Source organism: Malaclemys terrapin, chromosome 2, assembly GCF_027887155.1.
Source record: "Malaclemys terrapin pileata isolate rMalTer1 chromosome 2, rMalTer1.hap1, whole genome shotgun sequence".
Taxonomy (NCBI): domain Eukaryota; kingdom Metazoa; phylum Chordata; order Testudines; family Emydidae; genus Malaclemys; species Malaclemys terrapin.
Window position 1 is genome coordinate 69,337,910 of NC_071506.1, and position 17,102 is coordinate 69,355,011.

The 17,102-nt window shown below is 44.2% G+C and overlaps 1 protein-coding gene across 2 annotated transcripts in view; it reads left to right on the forward strand.

Annotated features, from left to right (window-relative positions):
- Window positions 1-17,102, forward strand: part of RB1CC1 (RB1 inducible coiled-coil 1) — a 191,624-nt gene that overhangs the window by 24,728 nt on the left and 149,794 nt on the right. For both annotated transcript variants that reach the window (XM_054018330.1, XM_054018331.1), the window contains exons 3-5: window positions 910-1,039; window positions 7,333-7,459; window positions 7,809-7,979. In XM_054018330.1, coding sequence (XP_053874305.1) covers window positions 969-1,039; window positions 7,333-7,459; window positions 7,809-7,979 — 369 coding nt within the window. In that variant the 5' untranslated portion in view covers window positions 910-968. The remainder of the gene's footprint in view (window positions 1-909; window positions 1,040-7,332; window positions 7,460-7,808; window positions 7,980-17,102) is intronic.

Sequence of the window (17,102 nt, forward strand, 5' to 3'; positions counted from 1 at the left end):
GTGTCAACTATAGGTATGTCCACACAGCAAAAATTGTGCCTGGGTTAACCTACCCTCGTACTAGATTGAATCTTGCTAGTACAGGTAACAGTAGTAGTGAAGACAGTATAGTGTGTGCTTCAGTGTAGGCTAATGAGCTGACTATGTACTCAGAGTGTGTGCCAGGCTTGTATTACTCATACTTCATTACTGTTGTTACTGCTGTTATTGCTGGTAGGCAAGCCTGTGCGCAGCTGTTGCTGTGTAGACATACCCTATATCTGGTCATATTGCTGCGGTACTGGGGAGGGAACTTGGGGACACCAGTCAGCAAATCCACTGTAAGATGAGCACCAACAAAAACAAGAGTGGTAACTACTGCCGTAACCTTTCTGTCCATATATTTAAAATGGCTTTTAGACCAAACAAATTCTGACTGACAAAAACTGGGGACAAAGATAAAGCCCCTCAAAAGATTGGTAGCTAGTCCAAATTTGTTGTTAAGGATTTTGTGTGGTGAAAGAGGACAGGAGTAAAATATATTATAGATGATAAACTACAAATATACATACTAGAGATGTAAGCAAATATTGGTTTGTGTGATGTACTTTTATGTTCATTATACAATAATTGTATAGTTTTATTTCATACTACTGAAACACGTAGCCACAAAATAGTCCGAAATAATAAATGGCAATATCTGACAGTGCCTCATCATCTACTGGGGATGATTTGGAAGCAATTACATCAGTTCTGCCACAATGCAGGTGTACTGACTGGCATAACCCGCCATGGGCCCTTCCAGTATGTTGTCAGTTGAAAGATTTAAGATCTAATAAGTTGTTTTTGAGGTTTAGTTACCTTCCTAGTTTTTTCTTTAAAAAAGTGAGTTAACTGTAAATAATATGCTGTGCTTGGGTTTCTTTGCAGTTTCTAAATGATACTACCAAAGAGGAAGGTATAAACTTCAGGAACACACAGAAATCATCATGAAGTTATATGTATTTGTGGTCAACACTGGAACTACCCTCACCTTTGACACAGAACTTGCGGTACAGAAGTAAGAAAATGAGTGAACTGCTGTGGGTTTTTTCTTTAAAATAAAGCCTGTGTGTGTGAATGCTGGACAGAATACTGAAATTATCCTCCATATGTGTAAGCAACAACATTACAGTCTCTGTAACGATGTTTCAACATGATTAGTACTCATTTTAATTATCTTCCACTACCAGCAAAATCTACCCATACCTATGAATGTGGAGCCATACAATTTTTAATATCCATATGCAGCTGTAGCCAAAATAGTATCCAGTATAGTCTGTAACTGACATACAGTGCATTACTTCTGTGCATAAAATGTCATTCTGTTGATCTGAAGCAGCCAAGAATTCACTTATGTTTAAAATGATAAAACAAAACTAAAATAAAATTTCTAACTTGCTCTGAAGTATTTTCTTAATTATTGAGGAAATGTGCCCAGAAAGGGAAAAGGGAAACTGTGGAAGAAAGATGCCTGATGTGGTGGTAAGCAATAATATGAGGATTGTGGGCATTTTTTCAGGAAGAAAAAATAAAAGGCTGCTGGGATGGTACATAACAGGCAACAGTGGCTTACTGACATAAAGCTTTTGTGTCTGGCCACATTTGGAATATTGTCTTCAGTATGGATTGTCTAATGTAGTGTCATCTTGACATGTTCCAATGCAACATCATGATTTGACCGGATATTTCCTGCTGAAGTTAAAATGGAGTTTTCTAAAGTGTTCTAGCATTTACTGGATGTATAATGAACCCAGTCAATACTAGCTGATAAAAATACACAAAACACACACACACACACACACACACACACACACACACACACACACACAATCCTGTAGTTGGGACCCTCCTTCCAGATGTCATGATACCCTCTTACAATGAGGCCATCTCTCCGTGGGAGGGGACCCCAGTTACTAAGAAGAGACAGGTGATAGTAATAGGGTATTCAATTATTAGAAACGTATTTAGTTGGTTTCAGAGTAGTAGCCTTGTTAGTCTGTATCTGCAAAAAGAACAGGAGTACTTGTGGCACCTTAGAGACTAACAAATTCATTAGAGCATAAGCTTTCGTGGGCTACAGCCCACTTCTTCGGATGCATGTACCACAAGTGCATATGCATCCGAATAAGTGGGCAGTAGCCCACGAAAGCTTATGCTCTAATAAATTTGTTAGTCTCTAAGGTGTCACAAGTATTCCTGTTCTTTTTGTATTTAGCTGGGTTTGTGTTGACCATGAGAACCACATGGTAAATTCCCTGCTGGGTACAAAGGTTGTGGATCTCTTGAGACATCTAGACAGACCTACATGCAGTGCTGGGGAGAAGCCAGAGGACCTGGTGGTCGTGGTAGATCTAGGTACTAGTGACCGAGGGCAAGATAGGTGAGGGAGGCCAAATTTTGGCTGCTAGGTAGGGAATTAAAAGTCCAGGACCTCCATTGTAGCATTCTCTGAAATGCTTCCATTTCCGTACGCAGGGCCAGGTAGACAGGCAGAACTGTAGGGTCTCAATGCATGGATGGTGTAGGAAGGACGGTTTTATGTTTATTAGGAAAGAAGGAGCCTATACAGTAACTCCTCACTTAATGTCGTCCCAGTTAACATTGTTTCCTTGTTACGTTGGTGATCAATTAGAGAACATGCTGGTTTAACATTGCACAGTGCTCCTTATAACTGTTGTTTGGCAGCTGCTTGCTTTGTCCACTGCTTGCAGAAAGAGCAGCCTGTTGGAGCTGGCTGGTGGGGGCTTGGAACTGGGATGGACCAGCACTTCCCCATTAGCTCCCCTAAATTCCCTGTGCTGCAGCCACCCAGCAGGTTATCAATTGCCAGCAGTTCAGCTGTTCCTCCCGCTCCTACCCTCTGCCTTGGAGCTGTGCCTGGGAGCCTCCTGCTTGCTGTACAGGGGGGTGGGGGAAAGAGGTGTGCTAATGTCAGGGTGTCCCCCTCCCCCTGCTCCTGTATCCTATCCACAGAGTTGGTGGGGGACACGACAGGGCTCAGGATGGAGGGAGCTTGGTGGCAGCAGCTACTGTCTCAACTTGCAGATCTACTTAAAAAGGCAATGTACTTAGAGTAGGGTCAGCATACTTAAAGGGGCAATGCGGTCTCTCTGTCTCACACACACACGCACACACACCCTCTGACATGCTGTCTCCTCCCTCCATTCCTGCTGCCTTGTAGAGTGTGAGGCTACATTAACAACAATGTGTTAACTCTTGAGGACTCAGCCGGGTGCTAGTTCATTATTTAGCAGTAAGGCGTTTCCTGGGAAATATCCCACCCTCTGACTCCACCACCTCAACCAAGCTTCACAATCATCATTGTGTGTATGGCATTATGTTGTTTTTTAAAACTTATACTGTGTGTGTGTGTGTGTGTGTGTGTGTGTAAGCTTTTGTGGAGAAGATCTGAAGAAGTGAGCTGCAGCCCACGAAAGCTTATGCTGAAATAAATTTGTTAGTCTCTAAGGTGCCACAAGTACTCCTGTTCTTTTTGCGGATACAGACTAACATGGCTGCTACTTTGAAACCTATATATATATCTATAGTCTCTTGTCTGATGAAAAAAATTTATCTGGAACCTATGAGCCTCCCCCCCATTTACATTAATTCTTATGAGGGAATATGATTCGCTTAATATCGTTTCGCTTAAAGTAGCATTTTTCAGGAACATAACTATAACGTTAAGCGAGGAGTTACTATACAAGAAGGATGGGTTGTACCTAAACCAAATCAGAACCAGTTTGCTGGCATGTAAAATTAAAAATGTTGTAGAGGAGTTTTTAAACTAAGGTCTGGGGAAAAGCCAACAGTTGTGGATGACCTCACAGTTCGGACAGACGCATCCCTTGGGGAGGGGAATCTGTTAATGGGTATTCTCTATACCCTAGTAAAGAGGTGAGGATAGACGTTGATAAAGTACAGGTAGGAGCTGAAGAGAAACAATCAAATGAAAGTGTCGCATTCATTTATTCTGTGATAAATCCCAAAAGTATGGAGTTATACATATGTCTATCAGAGACAGCAGAGAGCCAGTCACATAAAGGAAGACAACTAATATTGACAAATTTTATAAGTATTTCTATATAAATGTACAAAGTCTAAATATTAAGATGGATGAACTTCAGTGCCTGGTATTAAATGAGGATATTGCTGTAATAACCATCACAGAAAGTTGGTGGAACTGTGATAATCAGTAGGACATAGCACCAGAATACAAAATCTATAGGAATGACAAAGTAGGTCGTGCTGGTGAGAGAATGTCACTATATGTGAAAGAAAGCATAGAATCAAATCTAATATTAAATCAATCAAATTGTACCATAGAATCTTTATGGATAGAAATTCCATGCTTGAAGAATAAGAGTCTAACAGTAGGAATATATTACTGACCATCTGACCACTATGGTAATAGTGATTATGAAATGCTCAGGGAGATTAGAGATGATACAAAAATAGAAAACTCGATAGTAATGGGGGATTTCAACTATCCCCATATAGACTGGGTATATGTCACTTCAGAACAGGATGCAGAAGTAAAATTTCTAGATAGCATTAATGACTGCTTGTTTGAGCAGCTGGTCCTGGAAGCCACAGGGGGAGAGGCAATTACTGATTTAGTCCGAAGAGGCACACAGTATCTGGTCAAGAGGTGATGACAGCTAAACACTTGGTAATCGTGACCATAATGTAATTTAATTTAACATCCTTGTCAGAGGGAACGTACCAAAGAAGCCCAGCACAGTAGCATTTAACTTCAAAAAGGGGAACTGCACAAAATAGAGTAGGTTAGTTAAATGGAAATTACAGGAACAATCACAAGAGTGAAATACCAGCAAGCTGCATGGAAACGTTTTACAAATACCATAATAGAGGCTCAAACTATATGTCTATCCCTAATTTACAAACAAAAACAAAACAAAAAACAGTGAAATAACCAAAAAATGCCACCATGGCTAAACAGAGTAAAAGAGGCAGTTAGAGATAAAAAGACATCCTTTAAAATTGGAAATTAAATCCTACTGAAGAAGATAGAAAGGAGCATAAACTCTGCCCAGTCAAGTGTAAAACTTTTTTGGCTTGCCTAATTTTACTATTTGAAGAGCAACTAGCTAGAGACACAAAAACTTAAGAGAATTTTTTTTTTAAGTACAACAGAAGTAGGAAGCCTGGCAAATCATCAGTGGGGCCACTGGACAATAGAGGTTCTAGCGGAGCACTAAAGGAAGATAAGGTCATTGTGGGGAAGCTGTTAATTCTTGCATCAATCTTTACAGCAGAATTCATTCCCACACCTGAGCTATTGTTTCTGGGTGACAAATCTGAGGAACTGTCCCAAACTAAGGTGTAGATAGAGGAGGTTTTGGAACAAATTGATAAACAGCAATAAGTCCCCAGGACCACATGGTATTCTCCCAAGAGTTCTGAAGGAACTCAAATATGAAACTGCAGAATTATTAACTGGTATGTAACCTATCGCTTAAATCACCCTCTGAATCAGATGGCTGAAGGATACCTAATGTGATACCAATTTTTTTTAAAAGGCTCCAGAGGTGATTATGGCAATTGCAGGCCAGTAAGCCTAATTTCAGTAACAGGAAATTGGGTGAAACTGTAGTAAAGAACAGAATTATCAGACACGTAGAGGAACACGATTTGTTGGTCAAGTCAATATGGCTTTTGTGAAGGGAAATCATGCCTCACCAATCTACTAGAATTCTTTGAAAGGGTCAACAAATGCGGGAAGGAGTGATCCGGTTGATTTTAGTGTATATGGACTTTTTGACAAGGTACCTCACCAAAGGCTCTTCAGCAAAGTAAGCAGATGTGATAAGAAGGATGGTCCTCTCGTGGACTGCTTAAAAGACAGAAAACAAAGGGTAGGAATAAATGGTGAGTTTTCAGAATGGATAGAGGTAAATAACAGGGTCCCTCAAGGATCTGTACTGGGTCCAGTATTCAATATGTTCATAAATGATCTGGAAAAGGGGGTAAACAGTGAGGTGGCAAAGTTTGTAGATGATACAAAATTACTCAAGATAGTAAAGTCTAAAGTAGACCGCCAATAGTTACAAAGGGATTTCACAAACTGGATGACTGCGCAACAAAATGGCAGATGAAATTCAATGTTGCTAAATGCAAGTAATGCATATTAGAAAACAAAATCTCAACTATACATACGAAATGATATGGTGTAAATTAGTTGCTGCCTCTCAAGAAAGAGATCCTGTTGTCATTTTGAATAGTTCTCTGAAAAGATCTGCTCAGTGAAAAAAGCTAGGAAGGGGATAGCTAATAAGAAAATATCATAAGCCCACGGTACACCCATACCTTGAATACTGCACGTAGTTCTAGTCAGTTCATTTAAAAAAAAGATATGTTAGAATTTGAAAAAGTACATAGAAGGGCAACAACATGATTAAAGGTATGGAACAGCTTCCATATGAGGAGAGATTAAAAAGACTGGGACATTTCATCTTGGAAAAGAGACAACTGGGGGAGGGTATTGTAGAGGTCTACAAAATCATGGATGGTGTGTAGAAAGTGAATAAGAAAGTATTATTTCCCCCTTCAGATAACACAAGAACCAAGGAATGTTGTGAAGGCCAAAACTATAACGGGGTTTAAAAAAGAATTAGATAAGTTCAGAGAGGATAGCTGCATTAATGGCTATTAGCCAAGATGGTCAGGGATGCAATCCCATGTTCTGAGTGTCCCTAGTCTCTTACTGCCAAAAGCTGGCAGTGTATGACATGGGATGGATCTCTCCATAATTGCTTTGTTCTGTTCGTTCCTTCTGAATCATCTGATATTAGCCACTGTTGGAAGTCAAGATACTGGGCTAGGTGGACCATTAGCCTGACTCAGTATGACAGTTCTTATATTCTTATAACTTCCCCTAACATAATATTAGACTTGAAGATGACAGTTAAACTAAGTCAGTAGTTGACTCATGTTCAGAGTTTAATATAACTTTGGCAGTAATTGCCAGAAATGCATGTTAATCCTGGACTCCAGCATTACAGTTGCAGATGTGCTTCTTGTGTAAATAGCTGAGATGTATCATTTTGTAAACCCATTTCTCTGAGGATGGGTCATGTTTTGTTCTTAGTCTATGAATTGGGAAGCCAGAAATGCAACGGATTGCAGTATTTACACAAACATGCATTTTGCCCTTATTCACAATTAGTTTTTTCTCTACTGCTGTTAGAGTTAAAAATTACTTCGTATATTACAGGAATACTTTGCATGAGAGAAGATCAGTTGCTTAAATAAGATATTGATACTAAAGTTCCTGTTTTTCCCTTTTAGTGTGTCCGACCTTAAACATGCAATCCAAACCAAGTATAAGATTGCCATTCAGCACCAGGTGCTGGTTGTCAATGGAGGGGAGTGTATGGCAGCAGACAGAAGAGTCTGTAGTTACAGTGCTGGAACAGTAAGTGTACACTATAGTCTCTCTCTTTGTCCCCTTACAAAACAAAGTGTTGAGGAGAAGTGAGAGTTACAGCTTCCTAGTGATGTGTGGGGTTTTTGGAGGGAGGTAGGGGTTGTGTGTGTGTTTTCTTTTTTTCTGTAGACTTTTTTTGTTTGTTCGTTCTTGTTTTTAATATCAGGAAATAAGTGGTTTTACATATAATTGGATGCAATACTCATAAGTAATTTGCTGCGAATAGTTACGTAAGTTATGCTGTTTTCAGAACATGCTAGTGCAGTTAGTTGTTTGGATTACAGGCATGTTTTATTTTCTCAAAGTGCTTTATGAAGATATTTTTATTTTATTACAGGACACAAACCCAATTTTCCTGTTCAACAAAGAGATGATCTTATGTGAACGCCCACCAGCTATTCCCAAAACCACATTTTCAGCAGAGAATGAGATGGAATTAAAAGTTGAAGAATCTCTCATGATGCCTGCAGTGTTTCACACGGTAGCTTCGCGGACACAGCTTGCTGTGGTAAGTTATATTTGAATCCTTGAGAATTTAGTGGATTTAAAACTAAACAGAATAACTCCGTGTCAGATCAATAATAACTCCAGGCTAGTTGTCAATTTGAGTTGATTCAAAAAGCGGTAAATGCATCATATCAGTGTTGGCAGTTTTTCAGATACCTCAGTTTCATATTTGGATATACTGAAGCGTGCTAAGGTCTTCTGTATCTTGATGTTGCTTGAAGAATCTTCAGAGCATCTCAGCATAAATGGTAATTGTGATGGCATGCCCAGGGTGCAACCTGGAACTGGGGTTCCGCTATACCCCCTTAACTCTTCCTCCTGGGCTACCTCTCACAATGCTTTGCTAGTAACAAGCAGCAAACCTCTCCAGGAACTGCTGTCACTCAGCACAACAGCATGTGGAGCCCCACACCCAGCTAGATTGCAGGAATGCTCCCAAAGCCACTCACAAATCACCTAGAGAGAGGCACCAGGCAATTCCTCTCAGCTTCCCAGCCTCTTACCCCTGGACTATACTGTCTCATCCTGGTCAGAAGTCTGAACAGTGTAAGTTTATTACCCTGTCTGCCCCCTCCCTCAATGTGGAGAAAACATGCACCAGCCTTTGTATCTGAGCTGAGATTTCCCAAGCACTTAGACGCATAGACTTTAAGGTCAGAAGGGACCATTATGATTGTCTAGTCTGACCTCGTGCACAACACAGGCCACAGAAACTCACCAACCCATTCCTGGATCAACCCCCTAACCTGTATCTGAGCTATTGAAATCCTCAAATCGTGGTTTAAAGACTTCAAGGTGCAGAGAATCCTCCAGCAAGTGACCCATGCCCAATGCTGCAGAGGAAGGCGAAAACCCCCCAGGGCTTCTGCCAATCTGCTCCGGAGGAAAATTCCTTCCGACCCCAAATATGTCAATCAGCTAAACCCTGAGCATGTGGGCAAGACTCACCAGCCAGACACACAGGAAAGAATTCTCTGTAGTAACTCAGATCCCATTCCATCTAACATCCCATCACTGGCCATTGGGCATATTTACCGCTAATAGTCAAAGATCAATTAATTGCCAAAATTAGGCTATCCCATCGTACCATCCCCTCCATAAATTTATCAAGCTTAGTCTTGGAGCCAGATCTGTCTTTTGCCCCCACTGCTCCCCTTGGAACTTCCAGAACTTCACTCCTCTGATGGTTAGAAACCTTTGTCTAATTTCAAATCTAAACTTCATGATGGCCAGTTTATATCCATTTGTTCTTGTGTCTACATTGGTACTGAGCTTAAATCAGGGGTCGGCAACCTCTGGCACGCTCCTCACCAGGGTAAGCACCCTGGCGGGCTGGGCCAGTTTGTTTACCTGCCGCGTCCGCAGGTTCGGCTGATTGCGACTCCCACTGGCCGCGGTTCGCCGCTCCACGCCAATGGGGGCTGCGGGAAGCAGTGGCAAGCACATCCCTCGGCCCGTGCCACTTCCCGCAGCCCCCATTGGCTTGGAGCGGCGAACCGCGGCCAGTGGGAGCCACGATCAGCTGAACCTGCAGATGCGGCAGGTAAACAAACTGGCCTGGCCTGCCAAGGTGCTTACCCTGACGAGCTGCGTGTCAGAGGTTGCCAATCCCTGGCTTAAATAATTCCTCTCCCTCCCTGGTATTTATTCCTCTGATATATTTATAGAGAGCAATTATACCTCCCCTCGTCCTTCTTTTGGTTAGGCTAAACAAGCCAAACTCTTTGAGTCTCCTTTCATAAGACAGGTTTTCCATTCCTTGGATCATCCTAGTACGGGGTTCTCAAACAGGGGGTCACGAGCTGTCAGCCTCCACCCCAAACGCTGCTTTGCCTCCAACATTTATAATAGTGTTAAATATATAAACAAGTGTTTTTAATTTATAAGGGGGGTTGCACTCAGAAGCTTGCTATGTGAAAGGGGTCCACCAGTACTATAGTTTGAGGACCACCATCCTAGTAGCCCTTCTCTGTACCTGTTCCAGTTTGAATTCATCCTTCTTAAACATGGGAGACCAGAACCGCACACAGTATTCCAGATGAGGGCTCATCAGTGCCTTGTATAACGGTACTAACACCTTCTTATCTCTACTGGAAATACCTCGCCTGATGCATCCCAAGACTGCATTAGCTTTTTTCATGGCCATATCACATTGGCGGCTCATAGTCATCCTGTGATCAAGCAATACTCCAAGGTTCTTCTCCTCTGTTACTTCCAACCAGGGCCGCTGCACAGATATTTTGTGCCCTAGGCAAAACTTCCACCTTGCGCTGCCGCCCCCCCCTCTCCCCCCCGCCCCCCGCACATCGGTTCATTGAGGAGCAAATCCCAACAAGCCTTTGTAGACCCCAGGGGCCAGCCATGCCCAGGGGCTGCTCCCCAGACCAGGTTCCCCCCTCCCCGCCCCCTGAACTCCCCTGGAGGGTGCACAGCCCCCCCGCGAGTCCACCCCCACCCCGGTGGCCCCCGCCCCGAGTCCACTCACTGGCTTTGCTGGGCTTGGGCCACTGCAGCAGCTCGGCAGGGAGAAGCCACCTTCCGGAGGCACCGGAGAGCCAGAGCATCAGCGGCGAGCCCCAATCATGGAGGAGTCTGCGCGGTGCAGGGGGGCAGCAGCCCTGCAAAGGCAGCAGCGCCGCTAGCGGGGAGCAGCTGCATGCTTTGCCCCTCCTGCCTAGGCTGCGGCTAGGTGCCCCCGGCAGAGGACAGATACATGTGGGCAGAGGACCACATGCGTCCCCCGGCTCCTCCCTCGCCGCGCTCAGGCTCTGCGGGTCCTGGGAGCATGAGCTGCCGCTGTTGCTGCCCCTCCCAGAGCAGTCTCAGGGCCCCGCGCCCTGGCAGTGGCTCACATGCCCAGGAGCCGCAGACCCCGAGCACAGCGAGCGGAGAGATGGGGGGCGCACGGGGGCCTCTGCCTGCATGCATCTGCTGCAGCCTGCAGGAGTCCCCGGGGAGGGCGCCAGGCTGCAGCCTGGGCAGGAGGGGCAAGGGGCACGGCTGCTCCCTGCTAGCAGCGCTGCTGCCTTTGCAGGGCTCCTGCCCTCCTGTGCCGTGCCGGCTCCTCCATGGCTGGGGCTCGCCGCCCCCGCAAGCCAATGCTCTGACTCTCCGGTGTCTCCGGAAGGCAGCTCCTCCCTGCCGAGCCAGGGCACCGCTTTTTGGCACCCCTAGGGCCGTCCTTAGGATTTATGGGGCTCTATGCAGTATTATTAAACTGGTGCCCCTATGCCCGACGGCAGCCTGAGCTTGCAGCCCGGCGGGGGCGGAGGGACAAAGCGGAAAGAATAATAAGATGCCCAGCCCGCCTCACGGTGGCGGAGAGTCAGAGTTCCCCACAGAGATCCCTGTACCCTCTCCCTCACGCAGAATGGATATGCAGAAGGTACCTAATTAAAAGCACTAAATTTGGCAATAAAAAATGTCAGTCACAGGTTTTTTGATATGCCCTGAAGTTTGTCAGACATTTATTTGCAAAAACTTTGTAGTAAGGGTGAGTAAGCTGTCTTGCTGAATACAACATTAAATATTATGGAATACATGATGCAGCTCTTCTGTTTTACATTTTCTTAATCAGTATTTCTAAGCTGATTTTATATTTTAAATGTACTCTTAAACCTTCATAAAGTAATCATTCCAGATTACTACATATTTAACTCACTGAAACGGACATTATTTTAAATTAATCAGTTACAGAGGTTTAGTGTGTTCATAACAATGTTCATTGCTTTTAGAAAAAGGGAACACTAATTTACTGTGTGTGATCTCCATAACAATACACATGTTTATGAAATTTCACCAACTTTAAAAACCTGTTTCCAAAGATTTTAGGCATAACAAAGGATTTTATATCTTACTGAGGTACTGATTTTGCTTAAAACTAGTTCATCAGATAGTCAGAAGTAAAGAAAGGGAAACTCTTCGTCCAGCTATCTGGAAGCAAAGGACTGTTGTCTGTTTAAGGGCTCTCTTCAGTGGGGGAGGAGAGAGGGGGTGAAGGGAGAAATGGATGAACAGAAAGGACTGGAAGACTTCGGACTTTTTTACTATAGTAATTAAAATGTGTATTTTAGATAAGGGAGGTCTTTTGAAGGATTTATTTAAAAACCCATATGTCTGAAGATCCAAGCATTTAAGGCTAAAGATGATTGTGCATCTAAAAATCTATGCAAGGATTTTTTTAGAGATGTGATTTTATAATCTTCACCAACTCACCAATGACCTATTTTTAAAGCAAATTTTAAACTAAGGCCTTGGCTACACTGGCGCTGTATAGTGCTGCAACTTGCTGTGCTCAGGGGTGTGAAAACGCGCCTCCCCCCCGAGCGCAGCGAGTACAGCGCTGTAAAGCGCCAGTGTAATCAGCGCCTGCAGCGCTGCAAGCTACTCCCCTCGGAGAGGTGGAATACATACAGCGCTGCGAGAGCTCTCTCGCAGCGCTGGCGACACGACTACACTCGCGCTTCACGGCAGCGCTGTGAATTCCCAAGTGTAGACAAGGCCTAAGATCCTGTAGACTGACATGTCGTGAGTAAATATGACAGTCATGCACAACTGTTTTTGTCAGTACATTCAGAAACTGACAGTAGGATACCTGAGGGTTGGCAAATGCCTGTTAAATGGCTTCATTACCCCTTGAATGGGTCTTTAACAGTTTCAGTGTTGTGCTAATAGGTCTGGCAGGCTGGAGGCTTTTTCTCTTTTAACTGCTAGATCCCCTTCCCAGGAAGACTCTGAGCCTGCAGGAAGGGTCAGAACAGGGATAGGAAAATGAGAAGGGTGGACACTAAGACCCAGTGGGCGCCCCCAACCATTTGGTGCCCTGGGTGACCGCCTAGTTCGCCTAGTGGTTGCACCGGCCCTGCTTCCAACTGATGCGTCCCCAGCTTAAAACCAAAATTCTTGTTATTAATCCCTAAATGCATGACCTTGCACTTTTCACTATTAAATTTCAAACAAATCACAGTTTTAGATAAAATATAAAAAAGATTTATTACGGAAAGAGATTTTAAATAAGAAATAAATAAGAGGTCAGAAAATAAAAGATAAGCGCAGAATCTAAATTTTAAACCTTATGACACTAGGTAGTATTTAGCAAGCAATTTTCTCACCTCACTGCATGTTACAGTTCTTAATACACAGGTCTCTCTTGAGCCTGGACCAGTTTCCTCAGTTGAAGTTTTCGTCTTCTCAGCATTCTTGTTGCTTCGAGCATAAGTGGGGGAGGAGAAAGGCCAAGGCAAGATGCCACTGTTTCTTAAACCCTCAGTCCATGTGCCTAGAAGACACTTCCCCAGATATGTCCTGGTGGGCTTTGCTGAATCAATAGGTTGAGCAATCCTCCTGGTGTGGACTTGTGCAACTGAGTCATAGAGTTAAGCAGTCCCCATTGTGTGGTGTTTGGGCAACTGTCAGTTAATTGTAAATCCCTTGATTGCAGTTCCTCTGCTAATTAATGGTTGTTGAACACCCTCCTGGATGAGAGTCCTTTGTATGTCTCTAGCAAACTTGCAGCATATTTCAGTAACAACCATACAGCAAAATCTCACAACTTCATACTCATTAATGATATACATATTTGCACAGAAGAGTGAGTTTCAACAGATCATGATCTTTCATATGATATCTTACATGGCATGTTTAGTATAAAATATCACAACCACATAGGAGTGATTAATCTGAGGGTTACAGGAGGCCATGTTGAGATGCATGTGTCACAGTAATAAAGCTTTCAGGAAACATTTTTGTGGATTCATGGTATTTGCTAAATGTATTGTGTGCTGCTGGTACAGACACTATAATTTCTCTGGTTGTTTGAGTCTTAATGCCTTTTGCTTTATTTTCAACATGCTTAGTCTATCTCAGCTTGAGGACAGGATAACTTACCAGTTGTTTTGCAAATATTATTAAACCAAATAGAATCTTGGTGGATACAGTTTTAAAAATTGTACTTTTCCAATCTCCTATCTAAGTTTTGGTGGGGTTAAAAAAATAAGCTTAATTTCCCAAAAGTTTGTATAGATCTTGGTTCTTTAGTTACCTTAGTTGTCTTTGAGTGTTAATTTTCCATTTATATAGTAAAACACTCTGAGTTCCATTTGAATTGGTGTATTTGTGTAGATAGGAAATGAAAGTTTCCTACAATAAAGGCATCTACAGATGAAGTACATGGTATAGACAACTGTGTAGACCCGATTCAGGAATGTGGAACACTGCATTCAATACCTGGACTGATGTATTTCTCTTCAGACTAGCAGAGGTTAAATGAAAATGAAGGCAATATAGAAGTGAGCTAAATGATAAAAATGTTAATTATCTTCATTGTACACAGGTAACTGTTGAAGTCTCCAAACATTGGATGATGTGGTTTTTTTTGTACCACATGTAATAGGCAGGTCCAGCTTGATACCTAATGGTAATACAAATCCTTCCTTACAACAGGATTTTAATAGGCTATCTGTCTTGGAACTAAAATGTTCTCTCAGTTCTGACGACTGATGGGTCTGGTGCACTCCAAAATAAAATTTGTCAACTGTTTTTGAAATAAAAGTGCTAAATAAGTGCTAAATATGACGCAACAGTATTGTGACTGAGAGGGACTCAGCATCGCGGCGCCTCCTGCTGGCCGTCATGGGAATTAGCTCTCAGCCTGCCAGTCCGCCTTCAGCTAGTGGTGTCACGCCACTCTTTGGCCTCGCATCACTCCCCGAACTGCAGCGTCTTCTTCTGGGCATGGTCCTCTGGCTGTGCCCCCACTCCGGTATCTCCCCCCTTCTGGGGCACCGGCAGTCCTTAGTCCCCCCCCATTTGCCTCAGTGGCCTACTGCAGTCCCAGGTCCAGCCCCTCTCCTCAGGGGCAATCTGCCATCTAGATACCGGCCATTTTCCTCATTGGCAAGTGGGGTGCAAAAGGAGTGAGCGGGGAGAGGGACCCAGGCACACCTGCTACTCTGGATCTCAACCCAGGGACCCTATAGCCAGCAGCCATCTACTGCCCTCCTCTAACCTGCTGCCTGTTTTCCATGGGCCACTTCCCCAGTAGCTCTTGCACCCTCTCAGCCCTTGTAGCAAGGCATCAGCCAGCAGCTCACCTTCACACTCTGCGGCCCCTGCCCAGCACTGCTCTATCTATGGCACTTCTTCAGGCAGCCAGTCCTCCTCCCTTGCCCTCCAGGGAGAGACTCCCGTCTGCTCTGCTAAGCAGCCCTTTATATATGGCCCTCACTGGCCCTGATTTGCTGCTCCAGCAAGGCTTCCTCCTATTGGTGGGCTCAATAAGCCCTTCCCTGATTAGTGGGTTCTGAGCAGCCTCCCTGGTGCAGCTTTTAACCCCTTCTTCTCCCTGCGTGGGACAGCCGCCCCGCCACAAGTATTAATAGGAATTGTGTTGGCAATGTGCTGGGCTTTATGCACTCCCCAGTGTGGAGGGCAGTTTCTTCCCTTGCCTGCTAATTTGTCAACCAAGGAAGAACTTTTTAAATTGGCTTTCATAACCTGACTTTCATGTGTCCTTAGAGGACATAGACAAATCTTTGGTCTAATAGGACCAAACTTATCTCTAACATTTTGGGGATGGAAAGAGAATAAAGTATTCTTACCCTGACATGCACATTACTTTCTCACCCTAAGTTTGGAGAGGAGATTTACTATCTCCCTGGGGGAGGAAGGTGGTTTAATGCAGTGGTACTCCAACCTTTATTAAGCTCAACACCCCTTTGTAAACCTTGATAGGTTGTTGCGACCCAGAGAGGCCCCCCAACCCAATTCCCCCCCCCCCCCGCTCTCTAGTGGTCCATTGGGGTGGGAAGGACTCAGAACTAAGATTAAAGATGCTCTGAACAGAGATGAATGGCTACGGAATGCCCCACTTGCAACTGGTGGAGGTGAGCCAACACAGTCCACCAAAAAACCCACACAGCACCCCCCACAGTCCATGGGGCCCTGAGTGTGAGGGGTGGGATTTGGGGGTTTTGGGTTGTAATGCAGAAGAATTTGAGAGTTTGGAAGTTTTGGGGAAGGACTTGCAGGGCAGAAGGGTCCAAGGAGGGGTGGCAGGACGATAGTCTCCAACCTCATCTCCTGCCAAACGCAGACCCCATTCATGGCCTATGTGGGGCAGGATATGGGGGGATTTGGGGTTCTGTGGGGAAGATATTGGGGGCAGAAGGAGCTGGGGGTGTAGTGGGGGGAAGATTTTTGGGGCTTGGGAGGTGAGGGGATGTGGAGGGGAATTCATGGCTGTGGGCTAGGGGTACATTGGGGGTCTGGGTTGGTGGGTCTGGGTCAGGGTAGGGTATGCAATATGGGTCATATGGCTGTGGGGGGTAAGGGTACACAGTGAGGGCTACTTACTGGAGAATATGACACCAACCACATCTCATATCCTGTGTGTCTGGTTGGGATTGGCTCCCTGCTCTGAGCATTGCAACCTCTGGGGTCTCAGCACTGCTCAGGTGTGGCCTAGCCTAAGCATTATGTACAAATATTTGGCCCAGGGGGGCTGGCTGGGCCAAATATGTGTGCATGGTGTTGCAACCTGGTACATATGGTCAGAGGGCCATTCACCCAGATTTACCCAGCTGCTACCGTCTCCTCCGTCCCCAGCCTCCCCATCATGATGGAAGGTCAGCTGAGCCAAACCTCAGTGGTGCTGTGACCCTGTGCATCAGGTCTCAATGCCCAGAGCAGGGAGATGATATCAGTCAGCCCCGCAACCCTTTGATTCATTCTGGTGACCCAGAAACCATAGTTTACTGGATAGGTCTCTAGACTAGGGCAATGAAGGTTCTTTGAAGCAGCATGGAGGGGATTTGGAAAAAAGGTTGGAGAAAAGTGGGGATGTGACTATTAAGATGTGTCCCCCAGTATCCCTGTGGGGAGGGTTATGGAATGGTTGCACCTATGTTCCACACCAGGGGTTGGCAACCTTTCAGAAGTGGTGTGACGAGTCTTCATTTATTCACTCTAATTTAAGGTTTTGCATTCCAGTAATACATTTTAATGTTTTTAGAAGGTCTCTTTCTGTAAGTCTATAATATATAACTAAACTATTGTTGTATGTAAAGTAAATAAGGTTTTAAAAATGTTTAAGAAGCTTCATTTAAAATTAAATTAAAATGCAGAG